The 13,249-nt window shown below is 38.3% G+C and overlaps 1 protein-coding gene across 12 annotated transcripts in view; it reads right to left on the reverse strand.

Annotated features, from left to right (window-relative positions):
- Positions 1-265: 265 nt before the first annotated feature.
- The window catches only part of LOC139749360 (uncharacterized), a 512,783-nt gene continuing 499,799 nt past the window's right edge, over positions 266-13,249 (reverse strand). For all 12 annotated transcript variants that reach the window (XM_071663109.1, XM_071663101.1, XM_071663103.1 and 9 more), the window contains 2 exons: positions 6,409-6,577; positions 266-3,441 (listed from right to left, as the gene is read on the reverse strand). In XM_071663109.1, coding sequence (XP_071519210.1) covers positions 3,255-3,441; positions 6,409-6,577 — 356 coding nt within the window. In that variant the 3' untranslated portion in view covers positions 266-3,254. The remainder of the gene's footprint in view (positions 3,442-6,408; positions 6,578-13,249) is intronic.

Here is a 13,249-nt window from a genome sequence, read left to right on the forward strand (position 1 = left end):
AAAAGAAAGATTATTATATGTAAAAAGAATGATTATTATATGCATGAAAATTATAAAAGTAAAAAGAATTTTTTCTAAGCTCTCAAATATGAGGCATGTGCATTGCAAGTACTTTAATCTTCAAGTGTCTTGTGTGAAATGTCTCAAGTTAAATAGTTGTGAGTCAGGGTATAGGAATATGGCACTAATGACCATAGCATTTGGTGTTGCACATAATTTTAATGTCTATCAATCAGTCAAGGAACTGATATTAAGACAAAAGAAGACAAGTTTGTAATTTTATTTCTTTTAAACATAAATCTATTTTTATTTACATATCTTAATTATCATACTCAATTGCTGTAATAATATAGACTCCTTGCCATAACAAATTACCCAAAGACTATCTATCATCTACTCACTAGCACAACACAAACTAACAGTCAAGACTTGCCAATTAGGCTCACTAGAAAAGCTCTGCTCTAGATAAGGACTATGAAGGAAAGTCTCATATCCAGACACTAACTAGACACTACTGGGACAGATAATAACAGATTCAATCAAAACACTCTGCTAATCACTCCCTGTCTTGCACACATGTACCTTAAAAAAGTGATTAAAAAAGAAACTGTGTGCTGAAGAGAACAAAAGTAACAGAACAATCACACAAATTCAAATTATAGATGTACATTATAAAATAAACGATAAAAAATCTAGATCTAGGCTGTGCAGAGCTATAATTTCAACACATGTACCTCATAATACATACTCGTCAGGTCTCTCTCAGTGGAAGAAACAAGCAGTAATCAAATGTGTTTCATTTGAACAATATACAAAACATTACAGGTAATCCGACGAGATACAATACTTATATGCTTTTCCAAAGAATATTTGCATGGTTATTATTAATACTTAAATGCATAGAAAAAAAAACAGTGCAGAATAATGATAGATACTGGTGTATGTTATCCCAAATATATGAAATGAAACTTTGAAAGTGTTGCAAACGACTTGCCAATCACGGCTACAAAACTCTTGCATGAAAGGGGTGTACGGTTTCCTCCAACATACACCCTTAATGCATGTTTTTGATACAAACAACTGGAAAGTTAATTTTCTTTACCTGTTTTGTGCTGAGAGAACACTGTTAACAATTAAAGGAATATTAGGTAACACCAAATTCACCCACCATAATTGATGATTTATGGGATACTGATTGAAATTCCCACATCATATTTCAGAATTAACAGACAATCAGTAAAATTTTAAAAGTATAATCATATCAGCAGCAAGATGAATTTTAAATTTCTGGCCACCAAGCTTTAGGTTGTATTAAAATTTTCAGAGAGGCATTCTGCACATCAAGATTATTTGCAAATCATAGCATCTTAAGTATTACAGCCTCAAATACAGCAGATGGCTTTGCATATTTATTCCTATTGCTCAACTTTAGGATAATGAACATTTCAGAGCTAAGTTTTACATATCTCAAACTTGGAATGAAGAATGGCAAGAAAGACTAGGAGGGAAATATTGTATTTGATTTAAATTTATTAAAGTAAAACTCAAAGAAAACATTATGCAAAATTATTAACTTTTGTCTAAAGAAAGTCAAAAGGCAAAAAAGCAGAAATCTCCAGGTTAGATTCATATTTCTCTAAAGACTTTTACAGGAGGATCACTCAGGTTTTCAGTCAATAAAGTGCATAATGTTTTTTAAATGCATTCCACTCTCAGGAGGTACAATGAATGGTGCTTGAAAATTACTGCATGTGCATGAAATGTATGTGTTTGTCTCTTTATGAAACTGATAAACTTTCAAAACATAAAAAATCTGAACTGATGCTAGAATACATGACTTACAGAATTCACTAGGGTGATTGTCAAAGTAAAATAACTGGAAAAATTAATTTGTAATACATTACACATTACCAAAAAACATTTAAAGATAAATTTCAAACTCTGTCAACACTTTACTTTTCTACCTCGCATCAGAATTTTTTTTCAGTGAACCTATTTAACCGACTGAAAGTGCAAAGAATCAGATAATGCAGTAATATGTCAGGTTATGTAAATATATGGACTGAATTATTTTATGACGACCGGTTGTCACATACATCTACAATGGAGGTACTACAGACTGTGCCATTCACTCACTAACTACAATCCGACCGCATAACTATTTACTGCCCTGTACACAGTACTGCATAATCTGTGCCATATACTTTGTGAGATATGTGTTAAATGGCTCTATAATTTATAAAATAAGGGCAGCTGCTCCCTATAAAATTGCTGTGCTCATGAATCACATCCTCACTAAAAACTAGACCCACACCCATTCCCTACTATTCACTATTTTTAACTCACTTTGACTTTCAAGTACAATACCTGTCTTCAGAGACTCATAAATTTAGACTTAACTCCTCTGACCATTTTCTTATGGAGCACTTAGAACCTTAAAGTTATCTAACTACAGGCTGAGGAAAGCATCAGAAAGAGTAAAGTATAAATCCATAATTTTCTTTGAATACAGACAATATTTGGCTAGACAAAAACCACAGGAATATGAATAGATCAAAGATTATATGAAACTTTGGTTTAGAAAATAACATGTTAATCATTAAATAAAATACCTTGCTTAATCTATACACAAGCAAGGAAATATATTAAAACTGGCAACAATGAAATACAGTAATCCATCCTTAAGCATAATTTTCTTTCATAAATAAGTCTTAACTAATACATCATACTGGTGATATTATTGAACTGATGCTTACCACAAGCAATCCACACATATAAAAATTTGTGTTTTGTACAGACCTATTGGCTTATCATATGACAAAAATACTTATTGTGACACTAATTATGTAACTAAGAGAACCACTGGCAGTAATCTTAAGGATGACAACTTAGCTTCTTCATCGTCCTTTCACTCATTTGATTTTCAATTCAATTATTCACTCTGATAACATATTTAGTTTATAAATACTAATATATAAATATTTATATATGTATATATATATATGTATATATTTATGTATATATGTCCTTAAAAATTTTACTAGTTCATTCTTATAAATGTCTGTCTGGAATGCCTTAACATATCCAGAAATTCCTCACTTTATTGGCCACAAGAAAAAGAGTGCATTTAGTTCAAAAATTCTTGTTGTATTATCATCACTATCACCATTATCAAAAATTTCTTCACTGGTTCCACTCCACATGTATTGCTGATCCCCCTGCCCACCCTCTAACCCCTCCCCCTTAACACACCCTCAGTAAGGGTTTTTCAGTAACCTCTTTATACGGTAGTCATAAACTCTTCGACAAAAAAAGAGAAGTTCTGGCACTACACATCTAGGAGGCTGACGATCCTTTCGGCAATAGCCCTCCTCAGGATCTGGAACTGGTGTTGCTATTGGATACACTCCTTCTTGGAAGAGACGGAGAAAGCGTCTGTACCTATTGAAGCAAAGAGAAATGATAATGATCATCTTTACAAGAGTATATTGCAGCTTAACAAAACCACCAATTACCTTAGATCACATAACACGTAATGTGCCATCATCGTAGTTCAACACTCAAAAACATTTTAAGAGGTGATAATTCTTCACAGCAGAGGTAAAAGAGATGAGAAACAGAGGTATTTATTTTATTATATTTATTTTGCTTTGTCGCTGTCTCCCGCTCCTGCGAGGTAGCGCAAGGAAACAGACGAAAGAAATGGCAGAACCCACCCCCACACACATGCACACACACACACACACACACAGTCCACACATGCAAACATACACACCCACACATCCCAACATACACACATATATACACACACAGACACACACATATACACACATGCATACAATTCACACTGTCTACCCCTACTCACCCCCATCGCCACCTCGCCACACACGGAATAACATCTCCCTCCCCCCCTCATGTGCACGAGGCAGCGCCAGCAAAAGACAACAAAGGCCCCATTCGCTCACACTCAGTCTCCAGCTGTCATGCAATAATGCCTGAAATTCCACAAAGCATCTCTATCAACTCTATCATATGCCTTCTCCAGATCCATAAATGCTACATACAAATCCATTTGCTTTTCTAAGTATTTCTCACATACATTCTTCAAAGCAAACACCTGATCCACACTTCCTCTACCACTTCTGAAACCACACTGCTCTTCCCCAATCTCTGTACATGCCTTCACCCTCTCAATCAATACCCTCCCATATAATTTCCCAGGAATACTCAACAAACTTATACCTCTGTAATTTGAGCACTCACTTTTATCCCCTTTGCCTTTGTACAATGGCACTATGCAAGCACTGTGACAATCCTCAGGCACCTCACCATGAATCATACAAACATTAAATAACCTTACCAACCAGTCAACAATACAGTCACCCCCTTTTTTAATAAATTCCACTACAATACCATCCAAACCCGCTGCCTTGCAAGCTTTCATCTTCCGCAAAGCTTTTACTACCTCTTCTCTGTTTACCAAATCATTCTCCCTAACCCTCTCATTTTGCACATTACCTCAAACAAAACATCCTATATCTGCCACTCTATCATCAAACACATTCAACAAACCTTCAAAAATACTCACTCCATCTCACATCACCACTACTTGTTATCACCTCCCCATTAGCCCCCTTCACTGAAGTTCCCATTTGTTCCCTTGTCTTATGCACTTTATTTACCTCCTTCCAAAACATCTTTTTATCCTCCCTAGAATTTAATGATACTCTCTCACCCCAACTCTCATTTGCCCTCTTTTTCACTTCTTGCATCTTTCTCTTGACCTCCTGCCTCTTTATTTTATACATCTCCCAGTCATTTGCATTATTTCCCTGCAAAAGTTGTCCAAATGCCTCTCTCTTCTCTCTCACAAATAATCTTACTTCTTCATCCCACCCCTCACTACCCTTTCGAATCTGCCCACCTCTCACGCTTCTCATGCCACAAGCATCTTTTGCGCAAGCCATCACTGCTTCCTTAAATTCATCCCATTCCTCCCCCACTCCCCTTACGTCATTTGTTCTCATCTTTTTCCATTCTCTACTCAGTCCCTCCTGGTACTTCCTCACACAAGTCTCCTTCCCAAGCTCACTTACTCTCACCACTCTCTTCACCCCAACATTCTCTCTTCTTTTCTGAAAACCTCTACAAATCTTCACCTTCGCCTCCACAAGATAATGATCAGACATCCCTCCTGTTGCATCTCTCAGCACATTAACATCCAAAAGTCTCTCTTTCGCGCACCTATCAATTAACATGTAATCCAATAATGCTCTCTGGCCATCTCTCCTACTTACATACGTATCCTTACGTATATTTCTCTTTTTAAACCAGGTATTCCCAATCACCATTCCTTTTTCTGCACTTAAATCTGCAAGCTCTTCACCATTTCCATTTACAACACTGAACACCCCATGTACACCAATTATTCCCTCAACTGCCACATTACTCACCTTTGCATTCAAATCACCCATCACTATAACCCAGTCTCGTGCATCAAAACTACTAACACACTCACTCATCTGCTCCCAAAACACTTGCCTCTCATGATCTTTCTTCTCATGCCCAGGTGCATATGCACCAATAATCACCCATCTCTCTCCATCCACTTTCAGTTTTACCCATATCAATCTAGAGTTTACTTTCTTACACTCTATTACATACTCCCACCACTCCTGTTTCAGGATTAGTGCTACTTCTTCCCTTGCTCTTGTCCTCTCACTAACCCCTGACTTTACTCCCAAGACATTCCCAAACCACTCTTCCCCTTTACCCTTGAGCTTCATTTCACTCAGAGCCAAAACATCCAGAAAAATAAACCTTACTCCCATCCACTTTCAGTTAGACATAAAAGTTACCAAACACGCCATGAAATCTTGTCACAAAAAATATTTATTGATGGTGATAGTCACTTTATGTGAAAAATTCATTAGTAACATGAATATTCATATGTTAGCATCTTGTTTACTTCTTTAATCAGTATTACTAGCAAAAACTGGTAAACTAACCGAAAGTTGCTTTTCTATGAAAAAGTTGAACTATTATAACTAATGAAAAAATAAAATCTCAAGAAAATATGATTATTACAAGTTAAAGCACAGCTGAGTGTAACTGATATAACCCCTTAATGGATAAGTTTCTGCAGACAGTGCTATTGAAATTTAAAGAGAAAGAGAATGAAATGCTGCATGTCTAGAATATCAAGAACTGTAACTGCAGAAATTACCCCTCCACAAGACTTAATAAAAGGCTGAAGCTTGGGAGTGGAAACTCTCCCTTGTCAAATGTCTTGATCCATAAGTCAACAATTCAAAGACGGTTTATGTATGACTTCAGCTCATTACAATCTAATCTTGATAATACCTGAAATCTTTCTGAAGATATAATTAAGACTGAAAATGTACTAACCGGCAGTATTCATTAAATGTTAGGACATAGCAGCGATCCTCAATGCAAGCAACACTAAGGTGATCTCGATGCTTTGAGGCAAAGATCTCATCAGGAAGGTCATCTGGGCGTCTCCCTGAGTCGGTGTGTTCCGGACGATAGTACCACAAAATTGACATCATCATATCAGCTGTCACAAAAAAAAGTCTCAGCATCTATTTGAGGGTAATGATATGGAAGTCTGTACAATACATACAAGCACTTAAAATAGTTACATGAAGGAAGACCACATGACAGTGCAAAAAAGCATTTTGAACATAAGATTTCAAACCTTATCACAACCCATATTCAAGATACTTAATGGTAGTATATTGCCTTCCTTGAGTGAACATTTCCTGAATTTGGTAAGGAGATAGCCAAGCCACATTCACCATAAATTTTTGGAAATAAAAGTAAGTAATCAGTAAACTGAGTCAAAATGTAAACATGGATAATGGTAATGGATTGGAATGGATAAAAGAATTTAGGCTTATAAACCAAGCACTGGAGTTTCTAAGGCTATTCAGTGCTCTTAATAGAGATTAAAATATTCTGTTTTAGAAATTCATGTCAATGAAATAGATATACATAAATAAATTTAAAATATATGTATATATACAAATACATACACATATATATATACACACACACACACACACACACACAACACACACACACATATATATTTATTTTTTATTTTGCTTTGTTGCTGTCTCCCGCGTTAGCGAGGTAGCGCAAGGAAACAGATGAAAGAATGGCCCAACCCACCCACATACACATGTATATACATACACGTCCACACATGCAAATATACATACCTATACTTCTCAACGTATACATATGTATACACACACAGACATATACATATATACACATGTACATAATTCACGCTGTCTGCCTTTATTCATTCCCATCGCCACCCTGCACACATGAAATAACAACCCCCTCCCCCCTCATGTGGGCGAGGTAGCGCTAGGAAAAGACAACAAAGGCCACATTTGTTCACACTCAGTCTCTAGCTGTCATGTAATAATGCACCAAAACCACAGCTCCCTTTCTACATCCATGCCCCACGGAACTTTCCATGGTTTACCCAAGACGCTTCACATGCCCTGATTCAAGCCACTGACAGCATGTCGACCCCGGTATACCACATTGTTCCAATTCACTCTATTCCTGGCACACCTTTCACCCTCCTGCATGTTCAAGCTCCGATCACTCAAAATCTTTTTCACTCCATCTTTCCACCTCCAATTTGGTCTTCCACTTCTCCTCGTTCCTTCCACCTCTGACACATACATCCTCTTGGTCAATCTTTCCTCACTCATTCTCTCCATGTGACCAAACCATTTCAAAACACCCTCTTCTGCTCTCTTAACCACACTCTTTTTATTACCACACATCTCTCTTACCCTATTATTACTTACTCAATCAAACCACCTCACACCACATATTGTCCTCAAACATCTCATTTCCAGCACATCCATCCTCCTCAGCACAACTCTATCCATAGCCCACACCTTGCAACCATATAACATTGTTGGAACCACTATTCCTTCAAACATACCCATTTTTGGTTTGCAAGATAATGTTCTCGACTTCCACACATTCTTCAATGCTCCCATTATTTTCGCCCCCTCCCCCACCCTATGATTCACTTCCACTTCCATGGTTCCATCTGCTGCCAAATCCACTCCCAGATATCTAAAACACTTCACTTCCTCCAGTTTTTCTCCATTCAAACTTACTTCCCAATCGACTTGTCCCTCAACCCTACTGTGCTTAATAAACTTCCTCTTATTCACATTTACTTTCAGCTTTCTTCTTTCAAACACTTTACCAAACTCAGTCACCAGCTTCTGCAGTTTCTCACATGAATCAGCCACCAGCACTGTATCATCAGTGAACAACAACTGACTCACTTCCCAAGCCCTCTCATCCACAACAGACTGAATACTTGCCCCTCTCTCCAAAACTCTTGCATTTACCTCCCTAACAACCACATCCATAAACATATTAAACAACCATGGAGACATCATGCACCCCTGCCACAAACCGAGATTCACTGAGAACCAATTACTTTCCTCTCTTCCTACACGTACACATGCCTTACATCCTCAATAAAAACTTTTCACTGCTTCTAACAACTTGCCTCCCACACCATATATTCTTAATACCTTCCACAGAGCATCTCTATCAACTCTATCATATGCCTTCTCCAGATCCATAAATGATACATACAAATCCATTTGCTTTTCTAAGTATTTCTCACATACATTCTTCAAAGCAAACACCTGATCCACACATCCTCTATCACTTCTGAAACCACACTGCTCTTCCCTAATCTGATGTTCTGTACATGCCTTCACCCTCTCTATCAATACCCTTACATATAATTTACCAGGAATACTCAACAAACTTATACCTCTGTAATTTGAACACTCACCTTTATCCCCTTTGCTTTTGTACACTGGCACTATGCATGCGTTCCGCCAATCCTCAGGCACCTCACCATGAGTCATACATACATTAAATATCCTTACCAACCAGTCAACAATACAGTCACCCCATTTTTTAATAAATTCCACTGCAATACCATCCAAACTCGCTGCCTTGCAAGCTTTTATCTTCTGCAAAGCTTTTACTTCCTCTTCTCTGTTTACCAAATCATTCTCCCTAACCCTCTCACTTCGCACACCACCTCGACCAAAACACCCTATATCTGCCACTCTATCATCTAATACATTCAACAAACCTTCAAAATAATCACTTTATCTCCTTCTAACATCAATACTACTTGTTATCACCTCCTCATTAGCCCCCTTCACCGATGTTCCCATTTGTTCTCTTGTCTTATGAACTTTATTTACCTCCTTGCAAAACATACTTTTATTCTCCTGAAAATTCAATGATACTCTCTCACTTCAACTCTCATTTGCCCTCTTTCTCACCTCTTGCACATTTCTCTTGACCTGCCTCTTTCTTTTATACATCTCCCAGTCATTTGCATTACTTCCCTGCAAATCTTGTCCAAATGCCTCTCTCTTCTCTTTCAATGATAATCTTACTTCTTCATCTCACCACTCACTCTCCTTTCTAATCTGCCCACCTCTCATGCTTCTCTCACCCCAACTCACATTTGCCCTCTTTTTCACTTCTTGCACCTTTCTCTTGAACTCCTGCCTCTTTCTTTTATACATCTCCGAGTAATTTCCACTATTTCCCTGCAACACTCATCCAAATGCCTCTCTCCTCTCTTTCACTAATAATCTTACTTCTTCATCCCATCACTCACTACCCTTTCTAATCTGCCCACTTCCCATGCTTCTCATGCCACAAGAATCTTTTGCGCAAGTCATCACTGCTTCCCTAAATACATCCCATTCCTCTCCTACCCTTATGTCCTTTGCTCTCACCTTTTTCCATTCTGCACTCAGCATCTCCTGGTACTTCCTCACACAAAAACATGGCATCGGATGGAACCATGGAAGCGGAAGTGAATCATAGGGTCGGGGTGGGGGCAAAAATTCTGGGAGCCTTGAAGAATGTTTGGAAGTCGAGAACATTATCTCGGAAAGCAAAAATGGGTATGTTTGAAGGAATAGTGGTTCCAACAATGTTGTATGGTTGCGAGGCATGGGCTATGGATAGAGTTGTGCGCAGGAGGGTGGATGTGCTGGAAATGAGATGTTTGAGGACAGTATGTGGTGTGAGGTGGTTTGATCGAGTAAGTAATAATAGGGTAAGGGAGATGTGTGGAAATAAAAAGAGTGTGGTTGAGAGAGCAGAAGAGAGTGTTTTGAAATGGTTTGGTCACATGGAGAGAATGAGTGAGGAAAGATTGACCAAGAGGATATATGTGTCAGAGGTGGAGGGAACGAGAAGAAGTGGGAGACCAAATTGGAGGTGGAAAGATGGAGTGAAAAAGATTCTGAGTGATCGGGGCCTATATGGTGTACATGGGGTGTTCAGTAGGAGAGATGGCCAGAGAGCATTACTGGATTACGTGTTAATTGATAGGCGCGTGAAAGAGAAACTTTTGGATGTTAATGTCCACTGCCATACCATTCATAGACTTGCCATGTAATGAATTAGCTCTATGCTCTCGATTAAAAAGAACACATTCCATTGAAATGTGTTTTATTATATAGCTAATGGACTGAGGGATTCAGTGGGGAGAGCTGTAGAAGACAGTGAAATAAATAGTCCTTACACTAAGATGATATGGGCAAGAAAGCTTAGAAAACACTGTAATTGGTAGAAAAATCATAAGAAGACTATTACATTTTCTTGATCGGTATAAGGCACATAGTCCTGTTTAAAGTCTTTAGCACATAGTTTTAATGAAGGCTTTTCAAATGTGTTAAAAAATTGACAAAGAACACTAGGGAGGCCACTTGAAATACTGTTGAATGAGAACCAAAGAAGTGGAAGAGGGCAAATATCATGCTTTTCTTCTGGAGAGGAGGTTGGGAAATTGCACTAATGGATGACTACTTGCAAAGGGGAAATGACAAAAGTGAGGGACAACGGTGGTTTAGGGAAAGTAGGTCATTTGAAACAAATCTAGACTTTGGTGAGTCCTGATTTTAATGAAAAGAGGTGTGAGTGGAAAGGAAATTATCTTTGTTGAGCAAAGGGAACAGAACAGTGAATGCATGTCAAGAATAGCCTTTTTGAAATGGACTGAGTTACCAGTGCTGGTTTTCTGCAGGGCTTATATTGGGTCCTTTGCTGTTCTTGATCTCTATATATAAGTTGTCAGAGGGACTACACTTACACCTGAATATGTTTACAGATGATGCTAGGGTCATGATAGACTTAAGGAATGGTGAGGATTGTAATAACCTACAAGTGAATTACACAAGCTACTGAGTTGGTCTGATACATGATAGACGAAATTCAATCCTATAAAATGTTTAGTAATTAAATTGGGACACTTTAAAAAGAGTCCTTGATATGAATATAATCTAAAAGGAAACAAGCTACACAAATCTGTAAGAGAACACCACTTCAAGAATTGCTGAGGCTATAGATTATTTGCTAGCAACTACTGAAACTGCATTTAAGCCCAATATCTGGGGACATTCAATTAGATATTTACAATGCATTTTAAGTTTTACATTACAGAATGCTTTTCATGTTTGATCATGAACTAATAATGGTCCGAAGGAGGATAGTAAAGATGGTGTTTGAAATAAACTAAGTGAGGTTAAAGGTTATGAATTTTCCTCAAATGGAAAGCAAAATAGTACAGGGAAACTTGATCAAAACTCACGTTTCTAAACCAGTACGAAAGTGTTGACAGAGCAGTTCTTCATGTGATGCACAGATAGACAACCTGGGATCTTGCCAGGAAATTAAGCAAGAAACATTTTGGAAAAGACTCATAAAGTACTTTCATCTTATTAGAGTAGTGAATGAGAGGAACAGGAAAAGTGATGAGACTGTGAATGTGGGAAAAAGTTTTAAAAAAGTGCAGCATATGGGGTGCCGACAAATACAGTACTCCTGTGTATTGCACATACAAGTAACCTTAGGCACGCACACACACCCACACACACATGTGGCTGATTCAGGTGAGAAATTGCAGAAGTTGGTGATAGAGTTTGGTAAAGTGTGTGAAAGAAGAAAGTTGAGAGTAAATGTGAATAAGAGCAAGCCTATTAGGTTCAGTAGAGTTGAGGGACAAGTTAATTGGGAGGTAAGTTTGAATGGAAAAAACTGGAGGAAGTGAAGTGTTTTAGATATCTGGGAGTAGACTTACCAGCGGATGGAACCATGGAAGCAGAAGTGAGTCACAGGGTGGGGGAGGGAGTGAAGATTCTGGGAGCATTGAATAATGTGTGGAAGGCGAGAACATTATCTCGGAGAGCAAAAATGGGAATGTTTGAAGGAATAGTGGTTCCAATGATGTTATATGGTTGTGAGGCATGGGCTATAGATGAGGTTGTGCGGAGGAGGATGGATGTGTTGGAAATGAAATGTTTGAGGATAATATAAGGTGTGAGGTGGTTCGATCGAGTAAGTAATGAAAGGGTAAGAGATGTGTGGTAATAAAAAGAATGCAGTTGAGAGGCAGAAGAGGATGTGTTGAAATGGTTTGGACACATGGAGAGAATGAGTGAGGAAAGATTGACAGAGGATGTATGTGTCAGAGGCGGAGGGAACAAAGAGAAGCAGGAGACCAAACTGAAGGTGGAAGGATGGAGTGAAAAAGATTTTGAGCGATCGTTGCCTGAACATGCAGGAGGGTGAAAGGCGTGCAAGGAATAGAGTGAATCGAAACGATGTGGTATACCGAAGTCGATTTGCTGTCAGTGCATTGAACCAGGGCATGTGAAGCGTCTGGGGTAAACCATGGAAAGATCTGTGGGGCCTGGATGTGGAAAGGGAACTGTGGATTCAGTGCATTACACATGACAGCTAGAGACTGAGTGTCTGTTCCTGGTGCAGCCTCGCTGGAGGGGGGGGAAAGTATTTCGTGTGTGGCGGGGTGGCGACGGGAATGGATGAAGGCAGCAAGTATAAATATGTACATGTGTATATATGTATATGTCTGTGTATGTATAGGTATGTATATGTGTGTGTGTAGGCATTTATGTATATACATGTGTATATGGGTGGTTTGGGCCACTCTTTCGTCTGTTTCCTTGTGCTACCTCACTAACGCAGGGAAAAGGCGATTAAGTATAATAAGAAATAAAAATAAAGATGGAAAAGTTCCCATAAAAGATTAAATTCAAACAATAGGAGCACTGTTAAGCTTGAAACTTTAAATAATCTAAATGCCATCACATACAGTAACATATTCAAAGCACTC

The sequence above is a fragment of the Panulirus ornatus genome, chromosome 7 (genome assembly GCF_036320965.1).
Source record: "Panulirus ornatus isolate Po-2019 chromosome 7, ASM3632096v1, whole genome shotgun sequence".
In the NCBI taxonomy this organism is placed as follows: domain Eukaryota; kingdom Metazoa; phylum Arthropoda; class Malacostraca; order Decapoda; family Palinuridae; genus Panulirus; species Panulirus ornatus.